The sequence below is a fragment of the Homalodisca vitripennis genome, chromosome 8, assembly GCF_021130785.1.
Source record: "Homalodisca vitripennis isolate AUS2020 chromosome 8, UT_GWSS_2.1, whole genome shotgun sequence".
NCBI lineage: Eukaryota > Metazoa > Arthropoda > Insecta > Hemiptera > Cicadellidae > Homalodisca > Homalodisca vitripennis.
This window is the reverse complement of record NC_060214.1, coordinates 2,001,284-2,025,321: the sequence shown is the minus strand read 5'-3', so window position 1 is coordinate 2,025,321 and position 24,038 is coordinate 2,001,284. Positions and strand designations below refer to the sequence as shown.

Sequence of the window (24,038 nt, the reverse complement as noted above, 5' to 3'; positions counted from 1 at the left end):
TCTAATGTTTCATTACTTTCTATTTCAAAAGCCAATAGAGGAAAGCCCTACACTCTGAGAGCAAATCTTCTCATAATGAGGATCTACAAGGTAAGAATAATCTGTTTATGTAAAATTGTATGGTTTTAGCGAGTAGTCTGTGAGAGACCCAAGTAAGGAGGTTCACTAGGTGGAACAGGGGTGCAAGGGGGGGGGTCTGAGAGAAATAAAGTCCTCTGACAAGAATATAGTTTTACTAATAACTTTAAAATTAAATCAAGACATACATTTAATGCGTTTTCAGTCTTTAACAAAATATTAATGTAAATATTATAAATTTGTATTGATTGCATCCATCCAACCTGATATCTTGAAAAAGATACTTATTATACAGGGTGTCAATTAAGTCTGGAACCTCTTTTTAAATTTTTAAACCACAATATAAAAAAATACCAAAGTTCACACGTGCTTACTGGTGATAGTAACGCACATATCTGCCCAATTACCGACCAGATAATCCCTTTAGGGGACGGTCCACAAGGAGTCAGACAAAATTCTTAAATAGCAGCATAGGTCAAGTTTGGTATCAAATTAAAGGTCTTACTTAGCAGAGTACAATGCCGCAAACCCGGACTTAAAAAGGTGGATTCATTCAGTAGTTACAGCTATTTGAATTTTTAAAACAATTGAACAATGTGAATTATTAAGTATTACAAGTAAACACCAATTTTTAAGTACCTGTGATCAAAGTAAGTGTTCAAAATGTTCTCCTACCACTTACTATCACCAGTAAGCACGTGTGAACTTTGGTATTTCTTTCTATTATGGTTCAAAAATTAAAAAAGAGGTTCCAGACTTAATTGACACCCTGTATTTGCAATCAGTTCAACCTATATCTTGTGCTACTTGGAAGCTCTATTAGAGTAATAATAATCATACTTGTATATTTAGTCATAATCCCCTTCTTGTTATTGTAATTATGTTAATATGAATACATTATAAAACCGTAGATATAAAATGTGATAAAAATTTGTCTTGTGTTATGCATTGCTTGATCAATATATCTTGCAGTGTTTATATATATATATATATATATATATATATATATATATACAAATTCAGCGTGTACGGAAATAAATGCACACAGAATATTATATTTAATATTGAGGTCAAGTTGACCAGACTAAATGTTCATACTTGCATCACTTAAGTGTATTTAATGGTAAACATGGTTATAAAGCACATCTTCACAAAAATTATGTTTCAAAATAAGTGTTAGTTTTAATTTTTATTAAATACATAACTGAAACTAGGTGGAACCAAAATAAATTTTAACATAGATTTTCTATAGGTATTCATATTATGGAGACTACGACATATAGTCTAATATATGAAGAAAAGCGGTTTTAACGTATTTTGGCACTACTTCTTTAGTCTTATCATCGATGATAATACATGTTCAGTATGTATAAATTAATCTTAAATGTTCATCAGTCCCAATTGTAGCCACCTTCTAATGTTGAAGCCAATGAATAATTTGGCCTATTGTTATTGGCACGCCTACTGACAGAGTCACTGTGTCATGTGCGTGCCTTGTGTCTGATGCATGCATGCTGATGGCATGTTGGCTATTTCTGCCATGTGCCTACTGCCTGCCATTCATGCCCTTGCCAGCAATAACGTGACATAACGTGACGTCACAGACTCTTCTAGTCCTCCCGTTCATCCTCTCCCCGAGTTTTATGATATTAATAAACAACTTCTAGCACGTGATCGGTTGGTGAAATTAAAGTACAACATCGTTTAGTTTTAATCTATTACAGCCTTCATATCTGATAATATTCTTCTAAATTTGTTTATCTGGAAATACTGTATTTCAAAATTTACAACAATACACTGCCAAAATATTGATACCATTCCTTACAGGTTACAGGAATTTGTTTGGAAAATAAAATTGATTTACAATAAGGGGGCTAACATGAGACGAGGCAGTACAGTTTTATTGCAATTAAAGCAATTACATGGATTTCAGACTTTCTTCTATAAATCAGAGGAGAGATATCAAAACGAAGGGTACGGGGAATAATTGATCAGACTGGTTATGTTCATAAAGGAAAGAAAATTTAAATGGGTCGAATGAATAAAAAAAATAGTTAAACGCTTAAGAAGTTAATTAATTGCTTTTGTTCATTTTTCTACCTTTTCTTTTTTTAAATGTTTTTTTATGAAATCCAGCAAAACAACCTGTTTTCCACATCCGCTAAATATAGATGTGGTTGTAGTATTCTCTGACCATTACCACTGAGGAACCGGTTTGTTGGCAATTTCCTGCAGCACACAATTATACCAATTGTCTGGCTGTGCAGGGAAAATCATGTGGTGAAACTGACGTTCAACATCAAGGTCAATACTAGAAAACTTATCGCTAAAGAAGAACTGTTGATAAATCAATCATAACATTATTTAACTGGTATTTCGTATCTTTGTAATTCACATTGAAATACTTTTCATAACAATTGCTCAAATAAAAAATCACAAACAGGGCAGATCGCTTAAATCGGAAGGTACATAAGTTTCTAAATGACCACAATGAGGTAACAGAATTTGTTGTAAAACATCATAGTATTATTGGTTCCATAGTGTTTTAAGACATCAATGTTTTCTAATTAATTCTTAGAGGTAATTGTAATGGACAACTAAAGTAGGCATTGAAATGGTTTTTTAGAGAGCACTTGTATATAAATTCCTATGCAAATGAGTGGCAACATTCATTTGTACTTAGTGATTACTAATATTGATATACTATATAATATGAACACACATTTCTTACTTAACACTGATGCAATATTAAGCACATAATGTGTAACAACTATTTTCAATACATTACTGGTCAAGCTTGAGAAACTCATTTTTTCACAACGCTTTAAAGTACTAAGCCCGTTACAATTTTTATTTTAGGCTATATAAATATTAAAATTCCCTATAACTATTGCTAACTATTATGAAAGTATTATTATCATTAAAAAACTGTTACTGCAAATAAATGTGTTAACAAAACTTAACATGTTGAAGATTTTTTTTACTTTTCATTCTACTTTTTAAGGATAATTGAAGTGCAATTTAGAAGTTTGGACAAAACTTTAATAGGTCTAATGGTATTTTAGTGTTTTGATTAATCAATTTACAATTCTCAAAAATCTCAGTTACTTGATAGAAATCCAAATTTCCAATTTCATAAGAATGATAATTTATTCACACAATAGAACACAAAGGTTTTCTGTGCAAGTCAAAACATCAGTATCAAAAGTAATTATTAAAAAGCAACTGAACAACTGTTTAATATTAAGCATACAATTTAAAGGTAAAACCCAATACATTCTTGTAACAATTTTAAGTTATTCCTACTACAAAAACAATCTGTCTAATCAAGACATGGCTATCACAAGAGTCTCATGGAGACCGTAGAAAGCCTTCCTGATCAAGTATGCTTTTAAATAATGTTTGAAACTGTTTACATTTGTTTGAAATTTTGATTACATTTGGAAGTAAATTGTATAGTTTAGGGCCAAAATAAAAAATTGAGTTTTTGGAAAGAATGAGTCTGAAACGGGTTTGAAATTAGGTAATTTCTGTGCTGCGTATTTATGATCATGATTTAAATGTGGAAAAAGATTTTTACTTTAAAAACAAACATTGTCGAATGAAAAATGAGAAGGGAGGCCAAGGTTAGGATCCCACAAGATTGGAAACGCTCTCTACAAGCTCTCATCTGGTCTCATTCCCCAGACGACCCTCAACGCTCTCTTTTGAAGAGTGAATGCTCTATTAAAGTTAATGACACTAGAAAATCCCCAAAATATTATTCTTTACCTCACCTTTGACTCAAATGCCTAAGTAACCTAGTTTAAGAACTTGTTCTGAGGTAAATGTAGAAAGGCACCTCAGGGCGAATGTAGCTGAATTTAGCTGCTTCGATAATGTGTTTATATGGGTATTCCATTTTATGCCAAAATCATTCATACATTCATAAACTGGACAATCTGGTTTGTACATAAGATTATAATGTATAAATATTCAGCATACAGGTACAGCAGGTCTAAAATTTAACCGATGCTCAGTTTTGAAACAGGAAAATAGGTTCAAAATAGCTGATAATGCTTGACTAATGCATTTTTTAATTTTAAAACTAAACTGAAAACAACATGAAAAGACCGAACTAATGCATATAGTTTTGTAGAGACTGTTCAATCAAACATTAAAAAGTGTAAAAATACAGTGATTTCATTAATATATTTGTCCAAAAAATGCACCTTCACACTTTTAAAACAGGATTATATACAGTCTTTAAAATTATAGCATATGCAAATAAAAATATTAATATCTTTCTAGACTAAATAAAATTAGTATACCATTTAAACTCAAAGTAACAACCACCATTACTTTTTTCCTACTAAAAAAAGAAGTATGTATGTTTTCCAGAGCCTATGTAAACTGGCTACTCTGCACTTAATAGACGATAATGTGCTGCTTGGAAGACAGAATATGAAGAGAAAAAATATGTTCATATGTCATTTGGAAGTTAAATAACACAATACTTCCCATTCATATTAATTACTGTACTGAACAAAACGGTTCGGATTTAAAAAGTTTTAAGAATTTACTGTCAATGTGTTTTTTAAAGTATGATTTAGTATTAGATTTGAATAAGATATATGAATGCAGTGTGTAGAAGGTCCTCTCTGGTGAAAGTGAGAGTGTGGGCCAAGGTCAACATGTCGGGAAGGTCAGACATTGACCTCAATGTCCTCTGTTTGTTATTGTTGGTGTAAACCCACTTGCCCACCACTACACATAAGACACTGATCTAAAATATTTAAATAGCAATTAACATACCTATTTTTTATTTGGAATTATGACCCTTCCATCCCTGTACTGTATATTTATTGTATTTGACATAGAATCAAAGAAAAATTAGCCAGATTTATTAGTAGACAAGAAATACACTTCTACTGTACTAGAAAAAATATATGCTTGAACAGATGAATGTTCGATTGGAGAAAAACCAAAGGCACTTTTATCTATATGAGGATTACACTTTTTTATTGACTTCCTGAAAAGGCATGGCATGTGTCTATAAGTAAATTTAAAATGTTGTAAGTAATTGGCTTGTTGATAACACATTTTTTTCTTTAAATGACTACTAAACCTGTGATATTAGGAATTTACTTGTTTAATAATTAAGCTTTTGTTAATAGTTATAACTCCTGTTATTTATTTAATATTGTTAAATTTATTTTATTGTTACTTTTTATTTGTTGTATTATTTTTTATTTATTTTATTGTTATCTATTTTTAATGTTATTTATTTACTATTTAATTTATACTGTATGTGTTTTAGATATGTTATGTATGTGTGTGTATGTGTATGTATATACAAGGTGTTTGAAAAGTCTGGGTACGGCTTAATATTTTACAAACCATAGCAGATAACATCTATAAACTTTGCACAGTGTCATATGGTTTTCCTTGTTATTACCATGACATGCCAACCATGGAGGGACGGCCCCACAAAGGAAAACATGGAAATCTTAAATAAAAGCATGGGTCGAGTGATACCTCATTTGAAAGAGCTCACTTAGTAGAGTTGAATTCCGCAAACCGCATCTCAAAAGGTTAATCCAATCAGAAATGGTGGGTTGTTTTAGGTACACATTGTGAAGTACATTATGCGCTGCCATTTCTGACTGGATCATCGTATTCTGATGCGGTAGGCGGCGTTTCACTCTACTAACCGATGTGTTTTCACTGACTTTTTTTAATTAGCAAATTATGTCATAAATTTATAACACAAAAAAATAAATCTAAAAAGAATTGGTATTTATTGTGTCAGAAATGGCAGCACCAAATACGCCAATTTCTGATTGGAACAAGTACTTTTTGTGATTCAATGTTTATTGAAATTATATATATATATATATTATATATATATATATATATATATATATATATACATATATATATATTTAACAAGACGCTGCTAACAACATATTTATTTTTATTTTCTTTTGTGGTGTTATTCACATTTACCATGTATATATAACACTTACTTTTACCTAATTTTATAAATGTCTAATCAATACACTTATTTTATGGAATTTTAAAGGTATGATAGGAGTAGGCCATTTAGTTATAAGAAAAAGTGACGTTGTCCATTGCATGTCATAAGTGCTTAAAGACGAAAAAGATTTCTTCTTTTATTCCTTAGCTCTTAGTTCCATATGTCCACCGGACCATGAAAAATCCCACAATCTGGTACTTTAACTTTGAAACAGTTCTGAACTTGTGTTTAACTTTACAGTAACAGCAGATGCTGGCCACATGTGATGCTATTTTAGTTACCAGGATGTGTTAATTGTTATTAAACATTGTTTATGTTTGTCAGTTACTGTGAGTTTCCAGAATATTAATTCTATTTTTATGTCTAAGCTACTCCAAAACTAAGTAAAATTATTCACGAGATATCACTAGTAAGTAAACACTAGTCTTGGTATATTTTGAATACAGTACTATACTTATGAAGAGAAAGTGTTAATTAAAACTGTCAAGAAAAGCCAACAAATTTCCAAAAATATGTACATTAATCATGTACAGTCTCAAAGTCCTTGCACTGAAAAATCGTTCACTTCATTTTTTTCATAGTTGTAAGTCTACAATATCCTTTTTTCTGAAGCATATTATTTTTATACAGCACTTGTTTGTTTGTTTGTTTTTTATTGTTAACAAGTTAAACAAAAATGACTATACTTATTTAACTTAGTTTATCGCTATAGTATATCCGTATTAATGAAAAGTTTAATTAAAAATATATGTAACCACGGCTTTTTTTTTAAACTGTCGCAAATCATTTCAGGTATTTCTTCATATTATAAAGACATATTATAGTTTTATGATACTTTATAATTACAGTTTTTTTTTAAATATTTAATGTAACAATCACCTTTTTCCTGCGTGCACACAAAGAATGTTTCAAGCAGAATGCAACAAACACAGTATTAAAACATAGTAACTACAGAAGTTTTCAGATTTTCATATCTAATTAGTTTAAATTCAAACAGTTTTTTTTTTATTTTTCACATAAAAGTTTAAAACATTATTATTAACTGTTACGTAACACTTAACTCAAGGCCTACAATATAATTACATTATATTATTTCTATGTCATCTGAAATGGTTTTTTTTTCCATTTACGTCCTTTGAAGTTCTCATCTATTACAAAACCAAAAGGTTAAAAAATCTGAACTAAAAGTTATACAAGTAAGTTTAACAAATTATTGACAAAATAAAACGTTCTCACGTCTGGATTTCAGAGTTCTTTGAAAATGAAATTTACATTAGATATTGATTATGAATTTTCTTCACAATATACTTTCTCTTTTCCACTGCAACAGAAAGCAAGGCCTAGGTTGATACTTTATTAAGATTCCAATAGTTTCAACTATAGTTTCAAATCTTGTTTAAAAGAAAATTTGTATACAAATGTGATATGTTCCATTTTAATCCATTTGTGTATTATTCATTTGTAACCGTTTAGTTGCCTTATTTTTTTATTAAAAAAATAAATAGATGAAATAATACTTTATTCTGTTGAAAGTTTATTCAAAATTACTTTTAATATAGAAGAAATTTTTATTCTTCCACAATTTTAATTTATTATAAAAGCGCTTTCGCCGGTTACTGTTTAAGCCAAAAAACAATAAATAGTTGTTCTGGGTATTCTTTTTAAATTACACCCACATACTGATTTCAGTAAAAATCTGTCCATTTTATTAGTCAATGCTTATATTTACATACACATACACGGACATATGTTAAGATAGACATGTTATGAACATCACTACGGAAAAATAAAGGGATGGTCCAAAAAAGGTACTTCCCTTGAAAACAAATATTTGGTACCACAGCCTACTTTATAACTTTAATATATTGTATTTTTATGTTTGCGAACAGAAGAGTTCAATATCTACGCTAGAAATGTACCACTTTGTGTGCTTGCGAAACACTCTTCCATTACATAACATCCATTGTCATGTCACTCACATTCTGGACCATCGCCAACTGCATGCTTGTTTAACACCTAATGACACAACGAGCACAGGACAATCTTCTACAATCTCATAACGAGCACAACCAATAAAGATAGATTTTATGGTTGGTACATGTGCTCAGTTTTTTTATTACACTAAAACTTTGCTGTAATTTAGGTAAAATTTTGATTTAATCCAAGATCCATTGCAGTATCTGATTTTCTTTAGCCCTTACAATTCTAAACGGTTTCATACCCTGTTAAATATAGGTTTTCTTCAGTTCTAATTTTTAGGACAAACAAGCAAATATTTTAAAACCTTTTGAAACATTTTACAAGTGTAAGAATTACAGAAAATTAGCAATTGTAACAAATCAAAACTTGGATTTAATTAGACTGTTCACTGAAGGCAACACTGTAATTGGCAAACGGGCTTCCAACTGTTTACACTCACCAAACACAACATGAGCGAGAGAAACCTTCTAAAATGGGAAGCCATTCTTTCTAGACAACTTGTATTACAAAGCAACTGGGAACAAAACTGACGGTTTTGGCATTTTTGCAATATTGCTGGAGTTTGGGAAATAGTTAGCAAAAACACATGCAGATAAAAATCTTTTACTCAGAAAATGTCAAGACCCAAAATCAAAGAGTGAGTCCTAATTGGGTAAGCACAAAGACCATTGTTCCTACAGCACAAAGCACATTGTTCCAACAGAACAAAGGCTCCTCTTTGTCCACCTTGTCTTCAAGGTCTCACCACTGCAGGTGCAATTTCTAACCATTCACTACCAAATTGACTATAGCAAGCATTTCTTGTTGACTTTTACAATATAAATTTACCTTTTCTGTACTTCAAACAATTTATATTCATGTTAGTCACAAATCAGTTTATTTGTTATGAGTAGATCTAATACTAGATATGTTGAGCTTAAGGTTTATTCCAAAAATATACATGTTTTTCCTGAAATTCTTCAGATAAGTTTGGAATACAAATTAAAAACTACTTTAAAGATACCTACATTGTGACTATTCGTAATTGTCATTTTAATTTCATTAAATAAGAATGGCAAAACACAATAGCTTAATAAATACTATTTATTTCAAGCTTGTTGGATGTGTTAGTATAAAGTCAATAGCAAATATCCATTGACACTGAGAAAGATATGAAAAAATATCTCTAAAAGAAAACATTTTAGGTTTTTTAGGAAGGGTAATTTTAAATAACCCATTAAGAACAATGCCCATATACGACTAATATTTTCAAGTTGCCCACTATATTGTCTACAATACATATTATCAGAGAATAATTTCAATTCAATTTTTAAATCCATATTATTAAACACCTCCAAAATAACATGATTTTTCCATTTACTCTTTCTATCACGTATATTAGTTTAAAGGACCCTAATAATGGCAAATTTTTTATAAAATGCAATATATAATGCAAAATATGTAACATACTACATGGCAATGTGTAAGTACAAATTGTCTGGTTTATTTCAGAACTTACAATCCTGGGACCTTAAAGTTCTTGGACTACAACTTGTGGGACTTGGACTCTTAATTTAATTTTCTTACATCAGGTGTATCCCTGCCATTATGATATGTACAGAACTGTTTACGATTGATTTATTTTGTACCATTTTATGAGCTGTGAACCTAAACTATTTAACGTTGGTGCTTCAGAATCTCAAGAGTTACAAAAACAAGCTGTTCAACAAACAATTAACCTGAGAGCTAAACACAACTTGTTGTCTGTGAAGAGATCCAGGATTTGTGCTATAACGGTAAGAGACGAACTGCAATTCCAGCGGAGACTATCTACTGGCAGGAATAGACAAGAACAAACAAGTGCCACAGAAATAGTTCTGTCCCAGCCGACGCCGGCCACAATTTATACCAGACAGGGACAACAAACCCGCGCGGTTTACTTTAGAACAGAGCAAACGTGTTAAGATCTACTCACACCTAGCTGTTAAGAATGACACCAGAAAGGTGCTAATTAAGGTCCTCCAATACAATGTGATCTGTACAGCTTAAGTATCAAGAATCAAGAATCAAGAATCTTTATTGTCATCCCACATAACAATGTATTGACAACGTCAGAATAGCACTAGTAGGCCTAAATAAATATATAAATATGACCAACATATAGGAGCACATAAATAAATTAAAAATTAAAAATTTAAATTTAAAATTAAGTTAAAATTAAAATTAAAATAGCCTACAACAAAACAGTTTATAAATCACATGGCACATAAAAATCAACATAGCAAAATTTACATGAAAATGCAATCACTTATACTACAGGAATAAAATTCTTCTACAGAATAAAAAGCTTTTTCTTTTAACCATTTAGTCATTGAATTCTTAAAATTTTTACATGAAATGTCTCTTACAACTAATGGTAACTTATTAAAGAGTTTTACGCCTAAATAAAGATATGCACCGTGTGTTTTAGATAGTCTAGCAAACGTCTGATCAATAGAATGTTGGTTTCTAGTATAATGATTGTGGACTGAGCTTCTTAAATTAAATAATTCTAAGTTTTCTTTTACATATGATAAAATTTGTAAGATAAAAATTGAAGGAAGCGTAAGTATATCATATTCTATAAAATATGGTTTACAGGTGTCACTATAGCTAATATTAAAAATTGTACGCACAGCCCTCTTTTGGCACAAGAAAACCTCTTTAGCACCACTAGATCCACCCCAGAGAAGGGTGCCATACAGAAGGTGAGAGTGAAAAAGAGCAAAATAAGCCTTTAAAACTAAATTACAACTAGTACAAAATTTAAGTTTCTTAAGTAAAAAGATAACTCTACATAGACGAGCACACAAGGCATCAGTATGTGCTCTCCATGTAAGTCTTGAGTCAAGATGGAGACCTAGTAACTTAACAGACTTATTTACAGAGTTGACACCTAGGTTAAATATTATTTCCTCTGACTTATCCCCATTAACTCTTAGACTATTTGCAGTAAACCAAAGGTAGGATCTCTCTTTCATATAGTCCATCATCACAAGATTAAGCTCAGGAAGTTTACTAGAACATATCAAAGTAGTGTCGTCAGCATATAAGATACTCTTGTTTGGTAGAAATTTTGGGGAGGTCATTAATGAAGACGACGAACAAAAAGGGGCCCAGGACAGAGCCCTGGGGAGCCCTTTACAGTACAGTACAAGTACAGCTAAACTCCCAATTACTCGGGTGATTAAGTGTACCATGGATAACCATAATTATTCAAAACTACATCTGAACCGAGGTTTATGTAAAAAGCATACAAATATGATAGATGTTTTGTTATTAACTCCACGTTACAGGGTTATCTTTATATTAGTATAATGAAATGGTCAACTAAAACCCTTTTATAAAATGATTTTATTTCTAGACACATGTTTCTGTATTAAACCATCATCAGTGTTAATGTACACATTGATGGTTTAATACCGAAACATGTGCCTGGAAGTATCCATGATAGATGTTATTGGTGCTAAAACTAAAAATATATGTGTATCAATGTTATCAATGTGTATATCAGTTTGTTTACATGAATTGTCAAAATCAATTAGGAGTAAACGTAACAATTTAATAATATGATTATTAAAAAATTACTAGATAATTTCCTTTTGAAAATTAAAACCAAGAATGGACTACCGCATAGCCTAGTACTAGAAGTGTTGTAGTTGTACAGTAATAATGCGTCATGTTGTATGCTTAATTACCATGCATGGCCTTGAACACATCATGTCAATCAGCCATCATCTGTTCACCAGATGCATGAATTCTGACTGAGCTTGTGTATGTTGCAGTGGTGAACATTTTACAGTTATCAGAACAGAAAGTACATGTGCACTTGTATTAATGGAGTGTGCAAAATCCAGGAAAACATGTGAAGTTCCACAAAGTTAAATACTTTTCTCAGACACAATACCTCCATGTTTCAAAATAACTAAAAAAAACAAACCAATTACATATGATGCCAATCCCACTGACCCAACACATTAATGAAATAGATATAGCAAACAATTATACAAGAGAAGTCACAGTAAGAATGAACAATGTAAGCATCACCGACTTGGAGAACTTTAAGAGTCATCATTTCACATATCATGGTCTGCATTTAAATTACCGAGGCAAAAAGAAACTGTCATTATGATACTGAATTCCCTGAACAAAATCTATGTATGTAAAAAAAGAAACCCCTTTGCAACACAACATTACAACTAGAAAATGAGAAGGGTCATCCCCAGGTTATTGCTATAATGTGCTTGTACACTGTTGGTATAACTTATATTTGCTTCCAGTTAATTAATTTCATGTTTCATTACCTTGTTTCAGTGCACAAAAAATGTGTTTTATATACTTTTTGTAATAAAAAACTATTTTAAGGATTTTTAGCTTTAAAATTATTATTATGCAGGTTTATATTTATAAAACATTTTTCCTCCCACCAAACATCTTCCAAGGGGTGTTTTATAAATTTATATGCACACAACACAAGAATTATTTCTTGAAGCAAATAAAGGAGATTAACAATTATTTAAATTCATTTTACATGGTAACAATATTTTTTTTATGCAATATCATATTTCAGCAGAGAAAAGGCTCATTTATTTGGCCAAGAGATTCGTAAATCAAGTCTCAAGTCGGAACTCAGAATCTGAATAGCTGTGAAAGAGTTCTTGGATTCAAGCCAAGATATTTAATAGCAACGCAGACAGCAACAGTTTATTCCTGTTGGCCAAAACTTGATCTTTACTAACAAGATTTCACTTTTATAAATTATTCTTAAAGCTTAAGATTAATGTTAAAGTTGTGCAATCGATTTTTTGGTTGCATTATGTTTATAAATCTCATCTCCGGAGCATCAAACGTACTTATCTTGAAGTCAGGACAGGAAAGAATACTTTAATCAATCACTTTAATTGTTATTTTGGGCAATTTTAAAAAAAAAGTACGATATAAATCAGGTGAAGATGAGGATATCAATATTTTAACAGTAGAACCCAGATATCCCACTTGTCATTTTTTTGTGCCATTAATTTTAAGATGGTCCTACTTCTTGATACAAGAGATTCAGATGATGACCTGTCAAAGGAGGGTCAAACCCAACCCTAAATTACTAAATGCCAATCCCTCTTTGTGACATCACTAGAAAAACAGCCAAGAACTTTGGTACAAACAAGAAATATTTTTTATTTTTATAGTAGTCTAGAAATTCAGGTTTAATAATCAAATCGGATAAACCTTATAAAATGTTTGAATTTCAAAAAAAGAAAAGCACTGAGCGAATAACAACCAAAATCACAAGCACTTTGAAGACAAACATAAAGGACAAACTGCTATTAATTGTCCAACCCCCCAACAAAGAAAATCTCCAATTGTATAATTTTAATATTTTAATCTAAAAAGTGTCTGCAATGGCTGGCTCACCACCATTATTCAGTCAAAATCTACATCATTCTGAATCTTTGAACAGGACTTACAGATTTTTAAAGTGTGCACAACTTAACAACTGACCTTGAATTTCCACAAACTAGGAAAGATAAAAATGAAGGTTAAAATCCAAAATCTAGGTATTTTTTTATGCCTTTCCAATCTTGCATCACAATAGGGAGGAGCGTTGCTATTTGATACAACAAATATATTCCACATTTTCAATATATTCCACATTCCCACGCACACCAAGGACATCCCTTCAAAATCTTAAAAGTAGAACCCACTGATCTACAAACTATCCTCTCCGTACCCACCAATTCTACAGTTCAAACTGTAATCATCTTTATGGAACCATCTCTTGACAATCTGTGAAGAGGTTTTTATTTCCATCCCATCCAAACTGTTGGCAATAATATTTAATTACTTTAAAAAGTTTGGTAAAATAAAGTCATCACTTTTTGTAATATCTAAACGGGATGATTTTCTTTTAATAACTTTCAACACGAGCTAGCCTTTAAGACTTGAATAAGTAACATAATTCTATAAAGGGCCAATTATAGAATTATGTTCTGATTGTCAGGAGGGGCCTTGGTTATAGTTTACCATTATCTTTATTGTAACAGGAGATTTTGTATATCTATACAACAAAAATAAAATGTTTAAAAAGAAATTCTTTTATACAAAAATTTTATTCCATTTTAAGTACACTTAATTTTACTTGTAATATGCTTACCATACGAGTGTGATTATTTTTGTCATTAATCCGTTTTATCAAAATCTTAGAGGAAGCCTTGGCCCCCATGGATCTCCCCTGGATCTGTCACTAAATTCCATAGAAATTTAAAACTTTTAAGGAATTGATTTGTTTACTTAATATTACGTTTTATCAAACATTATATCTTTGATTATTACGTCTATAAAAATGATTCAATTATAAAAATAATAATCATAAAATTATAAATAAAATAATTATAAAATAGCTTACAGAGAAAAATGGTTATATTTTTAAGCAAATTACTGAGAAAGATAAAATTAAACCTTCTGAAATGTATTTTATTAAACGTACAACCAACTTGAAATATTTATATTCGCTGACTGAATTTTAATTGTTTTACTTTGTAAACATGATTAACATTTGCTAAGTTATCAAGAACTTATTTTTCAATTACACCATATCTTTCACACCATCTGTTTTATGATATGTCAACTGTTTTTTTTTTTCATACTTGTAAAAAATGGATTTAGTCTTCCATAGAAAATTTATTTTCAACAGTGCGCTAAAAACAAATGAATTCTTTACAAAAAGTGAGTTGCACGATTTGGACTGAAGGACAAAGAAAAGAGATGATGGCGAGCCTGACCTGGCCGAGGGCAGTCTTGAAGAGTCTAGCAGCGGCTCTGGTATTCCTCTCGGCCATCTCAAGCCACCCACTGACCACCATCGCTGCGCCCGAGCTGGGGCTGAGTCTCAACAGCCGCTCCACATACTTGCGCGCCTCACCGTGTCGTCCTGTGTGTAGCAGGGCGGACGATGCTAGCTGTAGCCCCCGCTCCCCCACACTGGCCACATCCTCCACCTTCCACTCCAACTGTGCGATGGCATCTCGGTCCACTGTCTAACCAACAGACAATGCACACAAATATTTTACTTTAAGTATTTAACTTTTTAAAAAGTTACATTTATATTTTACATTTTGTTGTCCAGATAAAATGGACTTCAGATACTATATTCATAACTACAGTACAAGGAATCTAAATAATTTTTTAATTTAATTTAACCGTCTTAGTAAAACCATGAACAGTCACAAAGTAATTTCATTAAAAGTTTTCAATAAATTAATACCATTGGTTGATAAATATCCTGACTCTATTTTCAGAAAGAAGCTTTATAGGTTAATCCTTTTTACAGCCTTGTTAAAGTGGAGTTTTTTGGAGTTAGTCAAATTTTTTTTTGAGAATTGTTTACCCTTTTATATTGTTTGTCTCAACTCTTTACAGTTTCTTTTTTTCTTGTTATTTATTTGTTATTGTTAGTTTATTTATAAATATTTTATTAATTGTTGAATTTTAGGTTTGTTGATTGATTTCATTGTTTGAAATCTTTTAAATTGTCATTTAATTGAAGTAATTTATTTTAACTAATTCATGGCGTTATTTTAAACAACTCTTTTCACATCTCAACATACAAAAATTATCAAATTAAAAAAATATGAATTTGAAATGAAATAGTTTATCTGTAATTTATAGTATAACTATAAAATTATAAGTATATCTAGACTTGGCATTGTGTTGCAAAACTGATGTTGTTAGTACTTGTAAAAAGTCTTAAAACAATAAATTGATTGATTGATTGATTTAACAAACAGGAGTCCTGAAGTAACAAAAATTGCATACTATGCACTTTTAGAAAGCCATTCAATGTTATATTTGGAATAACTGTCTGGGGTGGTTCTTCAGATGGAAATCCTCCTTCGTGTCCTAATTATGTAAAAGAAAGCACTAAGGATAATGTCAGGATTAGGACCCAGACAGAGCTGCAGAAACATATTTACAGACTGGAAATTATTGACCGTGACTTCCATCTACATCCTGGAAACCATTATACACTGCAGAACCAAGGATCCTCCTGAACAGAGGCATCTGCACAATCACTTCACCAGACAAGCAGGAGACTATAACATGCCCTATTCACCGAACTGCCTTATTTGAAAGCTATCCTATGCTGGAATGAAGCTGTTCAACAAGCTGCCTGACTACTTGAAAGAAGACAATCCAAGAACCATGAAGAAAATACTTCACCATTAGCTACAGAACCAGGCCTTCTACACACTTTGGGAATTTTACTCATGGAATGACAATCTTTTGTGCGATTACACATCCATCTATTCTGACAAACTGCTGACTCTGTAACATATCTCAATAATATTGTTTTAATAAAGAATATTTTCTATTGTCTTAGATGAAAACACATTATGCCTGTGTTCATTCCAACACACATCATACTGAATAAAATTTGGGAGATATAGCCAAAATAGAACAAAAGTCCAATGATGAAGATGGAAAAATAACATATTTTATTTTTATTTTAAGTTTGTAATCATCTCCTATCATTTTAATGATAAACAGATATTAGAATGGAGTTTAATATTTTTCACTCAAACAGCCATGCCTTCAAAACATGGAAATGAATTGCAAGTATATTTAAGAACATTTAAAAAAACACTATTATTAAATATGTTTGAGAGAACTATGGATTGAGTCAGATGAGGAATGTTATCGGATGGAAAGGTGGTGGAACATGATACTACCAAAGTTGGATGCCAATGCAGGTAGAGTACTTATAATGTTCTGGATTTTATCATCAGAGACAGCTTATCTGCCTATCTAATGCTGAAATAGTCAATGAAATTCACTTCAGTTGAATGTAATAATTAATCTCACTTTAAAATATCTAATATAAGGAACTTACCAGTCTTGAAATATAAATTATTTATGACTAAGTTTGATTTTGATTTTTGATAAGTAATTTAAGGAATTCTAATATGGTTCATGTTATAATTTAATATTTTTTCATATTGATTTATACATTTAAATTGCTGGCCAATAGAAGTCCTAACAACTCACTTTCATCTTAATGTTTGGGCTTGTGCAGCCGATGTCAGAACTAACATATAATTTCAGTCGACTCAGGAGGGTTTCACTTCTGGCTGGTTTATACCTTTTGAAACCCACACTAGGCACAACAAAAACCGATAGGTCACTTAAATTTGGACAACAGAAATCAGAAAATTCTTTCTTTCAACCTTATGGATGTCCAGGAGCGGCACATCACTAACCGCAAATGTCAAGATTCTGGGGTGCAAAGGTAATTCGATAGGTCTAGTCTACTGCAGGAAATGGAGTTGGTGGGTTTCGTTCCCTAAGAGTCAAAGATTCTTGGTAGACTAGACATAAGGGAGTGCCACCCCCTGCTTGCTTTGACTGTAGAGCCTAGTTCAGAGCTGGCTTCCCCCTTCATCCGAGGGGATACAACTTGAAGATTAGTGCCCTAAATTCTTCCTCATGGATCTCAACAGGAGGCAGACCCTACCCCCAACCTTACCCAACCAGAATATCCTGCCACTCTGGAAGCAACGCAAAGGTCCTTACAGAACTAGGTGCAATTTCTAAGCTTCTTGTCCTGAGAGAACGAAAAAAGTTTTCCAGTCCTCGCTACATCGAATCACACAATTAAATTCTTTTAAAATTTCGACCTTGCTGAGGATAACAATCTTGAATTAACATGTTAAAATATATAAATATTGTTACATTAAAGAGAAGTCAGAGGAAGCTTGATTATGCAGAATTCAATGTTACTGTAGGTTTATAAAGATTATATAAAATCTTTGAGTTAATACAGAATATTAGTAAACATAGCTATAAATTTTATCTTGAGAGACTGATAAAAACAATATAATAATCCTCCCTAATCTACAGAAAACACTGTATTTGTGTAAACAAAACACTAACCGTGTGTAATTATGTTAACCCCGTGAATTTAAATGGTAATTATAAGAATTAATGTACTAAAAAACTTCACTTACTCAGGGTTATCCAAAAGTCCTAGAACATATCATTTTTTAACAGTTTGGTTTAAAATAAAACTGGTACAATGTAAGTATCAAAGGACCTTCGGACAGAACGTAACAAAATTTATCACAAAGCCAAAAACCAAACTGCTCTTTTACATTTTGACCCAAAAATCAATAGATGTTTCTTGGACCAAGCCTACACACAAACTTTCAAGTCTATATTACCTTCGTATCAAAAGTTTTTGCATATACAGACAGATGGACAGACTGATATTTGACCTTTTAATCCCAAAATCATAGTTTTTTCTTTCACCAAGAGAAACGTACACACACAAAGTTTCTCTAGAACTTTTTTATCAAAAGTTATTGCACAGACGGACAGACATAGGAACTGAACTTTGACCTTTTGACCCCAAAATCAACTGGATTCTTCCTTCCACCAAGAGGAACCTATGTATCAAGTTTAAAAGTCTCTAGAACCTTCCTATAAAAAACTCATCGCAGACAGACAAATGGATGGACAACAACACGATTTTAAAACAGGCCCTGTCCGGTAATCACAATAATAAATCTAAAAGCTCCTTTTCACAATCAATGATTCTTCACCTTTTTAAAATGTAAATGATAAAGTCATTTTACACTTAATTTTAAAGGTGTTGAGTATTAGAGATGTAGCCTCAAAAAGTGTTTGATAAATATATAAACAATAATAAACCGTTTTAAAACACTTTTTGATCTTTTTTATTTTCGTACAATGTACATTTCAAATTCTCATCTTCAGGTACCTTGGCGGTATAGCTATTCTGGATAGCATCCAAAGGATGAATTTCCCTGCTATCACTGAGAAATTTAATAGTACCAGAAGATGAATTCCTAGAATTTGAAATGTACATTATACGAAAAATAAAAAAAGATCAAAAAGTGTTAAAAAGGCTTCTGTCTTGAATATATTGAAAGCAATAAGCTAGGTACAAAATTTTAATTTAGACAGCCATAAAAACTCGTAGCTATTTTGATTTTTTGTTTTTTTAAACTAGATAATCAATTCAATTCAAAAATTTCTTTATTTAAACATGTATAGGTTACAGAATAGTGTCAATTTAAATTATTTTATTGCAATTTATGTGAGCAATTTATATACAATTTTGTTTTAAATTTACACAAATAGAAGAAACAGCTGGTGGCTTAATTGACAGAGATTGACTCTGTGGACTTTAACAAGATCAGTTACGCCAATTTCACTACTACAATTTATTGTATCATAAAACACAATAATACATAATTTTATATATTCTTAAACACATAAAAATGTTATTTTAATTTAAAGTAAAAAAAATTTCAAAAGTTTTACAAGGTTAAGCCTAATAAATAATTTAAAGTTTTTTTTATGTATGAATTAGAAAATGTTTTCAAACAAAAAATAAACCACAAACTACAAAACAAAAGGTAATTTTACTATGTTACTAACTGGTAAAGATCAGTTGGATAAATCTAGTACAAAGTAAATAACATAAAGTCTTGATCATCTTTTCCCTAATTAGATTCTGGCAGGTTCTATACATGTGTACGTTAAATTACTTTTTAAATTCTAATAACCTATTCCTAAATACAGACCAAACTAATGTAATTCATTTTTAAACTCGGCAAACTCGCAACCATATATAATCACAATTTGTAATAAAATAATTGAAAATAAGGATAGTAATTCATTTTTGGGGTTTAGGAATAGACAAAACTCTTAATTGGAACAATCATGTAGAAAAATTACTTTCCAAAATTTTATCAGGTTTATATGCATTAATTAGACTGAGAAACCTGTGTGAAAAAGAAACATTAAAGGTTATTTATTTTTTCATATATTCACTCAATATTATCTTTTGAAATCCCACTTTAAAACGGTGCTACTGCTGTAAATAGTCTAAATTATATACTAAAAATGCAGAAAAAAAGCCATTAGAATCATATTTTAATGTTCATAATAGAACATCCGTTAAGAATACTTTAAAGAGAAAATATTATGACACTTTATGGAATGCATGTTTTTTGAATCTATTTTTGTCAATTAAAAGCAAACTTCAGGAACTGGAATTGGTAAGAAATAATCACAACCATTTTATAAGAAATCGTAATAATGTAGCAATAAGCCCCCAAAAAAGAAACAAAAGTATATTGGATTAAAATTTTTACAATCTTCCTATTGAAATTAAGTCAGAGGCTACATATACAATAAATTTAAAATAAAATTTAAAAAAATGTTCATCATCAAGGCTATATATTCCTTTAATGAATTCCTGTGATGATTCTGGAGGTGGAGTACTCCATAATTAATAGTTTTATGCCAAAAGCTGTTTTACTTGTAACTGTTTAAATTGTGACAAAATTATTAGAAAGATATTTATAATTTTGGGTATTGTAATTTGTTTATATGAAAACTTTAGCCTTGGACAATTGTAGTTAATCAGCAAAATTTCTGACTCCCAGACCAAACAACAACACTTTGATAAAAATGTTGTAGCAAACATGTGGTGGGGTGGTAGTGTTTCCTTTGCACATTTTCTGAAACGGATTTAATCAATTTGAATTTTTCATCAACAAAGGCTATATATTCCTTTAATGAATTCCTGTGATGATTCTGGAGGTGGAGTACTCCATAATTAATAGTTTTATGCCAAAAGCTGTTTTACTTGTAACTGTTTAAATTGTGACTGTTTTATTTTTAATTTTTGATTGTTTTAATTTTAACTGTTTTTAATTTTAATGTTAACTGTTTTAATGTAACCTTTTAACAACTTACTGTTATAATTGTATTTTAAACTTTTTCTATTTCCTGTTGATATATCTGGTATTTTCTGTTATGTATTCTTGTTTTTTTTTCTAATTTAGTAAGAGCATGAATTAAAATCCTGACACTATTCTAGTATATATGTGTATATATCAAGTGAATAAAGCTGTTTTGAATTGAATTAACAATGATTCAAGGATTTCAATTTTATCTACAACCCTTGGGCAGGAAAACAAATATTTCTAGCTTAAACATTTATTCCCACACATTGGAGCGAACTTTGGTTGGGCGGGCAAAGAAGTTAAAAGAGTTACTAACCCTCTTTTTTAGCATATGACAATCTGGAGTTTTCTTGCTCTGGGAAAATTGGATATTTCTAGTAAAGGTGAGACTAGCTCAAAAGGAATACCAATACTGGAAGCAGTGCCAGATTGTACCCGAGGGACTCTCAACCATTTAGGATTCAGAATACACCAGAACCAGCAACTGGTTTATGACTTGACCCCACCTATCAACAATTTGAAGAGAGAGCTCTAATCAAACAGCGGTTCACTTTCATCATGTATCCGTTCTTTGCTTCTTATCTTGTAAATTTTTTTGATGATAGCAAAAGTTTACAATTGATGCATGGTTTGAAGGGATTCTTTCATGAGTCATTTGATTTTCAAATAAAAAAGTTGTACATTTACTTTCTTTCTATAGAGACACACTCTTTCTTAACATGAAAAGTGGTGGTGCATTATAGTTTTAAAACAATATGTTCGTAACATTATAAATTATAAGATCACAATTGATGTATGACCTTGACAAGAATAGGTTGTGTTATCTATTGAAAAGTCAATAGAAGCAATTGAGCAATTTATGAAAGCCGTCAATGTCAACTACAACAGTAACGCCTTATTTAAATGAGAACAATAAAGAAAAGTTCAAACAAACGAGATTTGTATAACAATGTTCATTATAATAACCTACCTATATATAACTGACATACTGTAATTTTATAACAGTCCATAGAAATTATCTGAGCAGAATAATTGTAACTGAGTGTTTGGTTACTAAATTATATTATATTTTTATATAAATCAGTTTTTAATTTTTTCCTCATCCAAAATAGAATTGAAATTCTTGTAATCTGAGTTCCAGGCAGACCTACTTAGTGATGACTTTGTGTGCACACTTAACATTACAATAAACTAGGCTCAGAGATTTTCAACCATTTAAGTAACATTTTCTCAAATTTTCACATATACATTTAGTTTTGAAAGGCATTTTTTTAAATTTACTGAGTGACTACAAAAGAAATTTGTCACTTTATGTTACAAATATTCTGACGTTAATAAGCATCTTGTTAAAAACTTATTTGAATTCCAAATATTTTAAATTTTTACATATTTTTAAACATCTTTTAAGTATTCAAAATATCAACCATTTGAAGCTTCAGAGGTAATAAATTACATCCCAGCTATAAACGTCATAGCAAAATTTAAGTGTTTTAAAATTTACGAGTCCTGAAACAACTTTTCTTCTTAACTTTTTTCAATACCTTCTAATGTTTTCAAGATAGCGGTTGTTGTGTAATGTTTTGAGACTTTAGTATAGAATAAAAAGAGCTCTGAACTGGTGGAATCATCCCTTGTTGTCAGAGAACTGGTCATCCAGGTCCAGAACTGGAGAATGATAGTCATTGTACATTTAACTGATTCCAAACAAACGTTGTGAAGTAATATTCTTTTAATACGTACTGTGTATGGCTGAATGTAGTAACATTTAATGGAGCTCTAATTCTTAAATGATCCCAGCCAATCTTGATACTGATAACACTTTTATATATGTTCTATAAATGTCCCTTACAAGATTAATTTACAAAATTATTAGAAAGATGTTTTATAATTTTGGGTATTGTAATTTGTTTATATGAAAACTTTAGCCTTGGACAACTGTAGTTAATCAGCAAAATTTCTGACTCCCAGACCAAACAACAACACTTTGATAAAAATGTGTAGCAAACATGTGGGTGGGTGGTAGTGTTTTCGTTTTGCACATTTTCTGAAACGAATAATCAATTTGAATGGATCTAACCAAACCACACAAATTCGTGCCTTTGATAAGTTTGTAAACTAGAATTGTATGTACGAGGGCTGTTTTTTTTTCAAGTTCCGATAGGCCATAAATAATAAACACATTGAGATAAAAAGATGATTTATTTACCAAAAGATTCGTAAATTTCTTACTTAATTTTCTACGTAGTCACCAAAAATGTTTGAGGCACTTGTCGTAGCGAGAGACAAGCTTTCCTATACCCTCCTCGAAGAAGTCTGCCGCCAGTGAGCTCCTGGTAGACCCTTACAGTTGCTTGAAGCTCTTCGTTGTCAGCGAAGCGTCGTCCACCTAACCACGCCTTCATTTCTCGAAAGAGGTGATAGTCACTGGGCGCCAAGTCAGGACTATACGGCGGATGGTCGAAAAACTTCCCATTTGAACTTTTGCAGAAGTTGTTTTGTGACATTGGCACTATGCGGTCGTGCATTATCGTGGATCAGGACCACGCCGGATGACAGCATTCCTCTCCGTTTGTTTTGTATTGCTCTCCGGAGGCGATGTAAGAGTCTCACAGTATGATTCCTTTGTTATCGTTGTTCCCTGTTGCATGAACTCAACCAGAAAGCACACCTTTTTGGTCCCAAAACACTGTAGCCATTGTTTTCCTTTTGGTCAAAGTCTGCTTGAATTTTTTTGGCTTCTAGGGGGGGAGTGTTGGGTGGGGGGGGGGGGGGGTGGGGGGGGGGGGGGGTGGGGGGGGGGGGGGGTGGGGGGGGGGGGGGGTGGGGGGGGGGGGGGGTGGGGGGGGGGGGGGGATAGAATAAAACAGTGGTTGATGGCATGAGATGATAGAGTGTCAGTGTTTGTTGTTTGAAGATGGTTCTCTCCAAGTAATCCTAAATATTGCAACAAGGGACTCAAGGTAGCCTTAACTTATAATTAAATTTCGTTATATGCCGTTTAAACATTATGTTTCATTATCAGGGATTTCTAGACTTAGTTTTTTATTACTCATCATGTATATTGTTTGTTAGAAAAAATGTAATGAAACTTAGTGATTTTATAACATCAATGAAGAATATAATGCTTTGCACAGAACAGCAGCATTTTTTGTAGAGAGAATAATTCAAGGATA

The 24,038-nt window shown here is 31.4% G+C and overlaps 1 protein-coding gene across 1 annotated transcript in view; it reads right to left on the bottom strand.

Annotated features, from left to right (window-relative positions):
• Positions 1 to 23,267, bottom strand: part of LOC124367182 (tetratricopeptide repeat protein 21B-like) — an 84,268-nt gene extending 61,001 nt beyond the window's left edge. The window contains 2 exon segments of the mRNA XM_046823832.1: positions 14,872 to 15,126; positions 23,115 to 23,267. Of these exon segments, the coding sequence (XP_046679788.1) occupies positions 14,872 to 15,126; positions 23,115 to 23,267 (408 nt within the window).
• Positions 23,268 to 24,038: the final 771 nt, after the last annotated feature.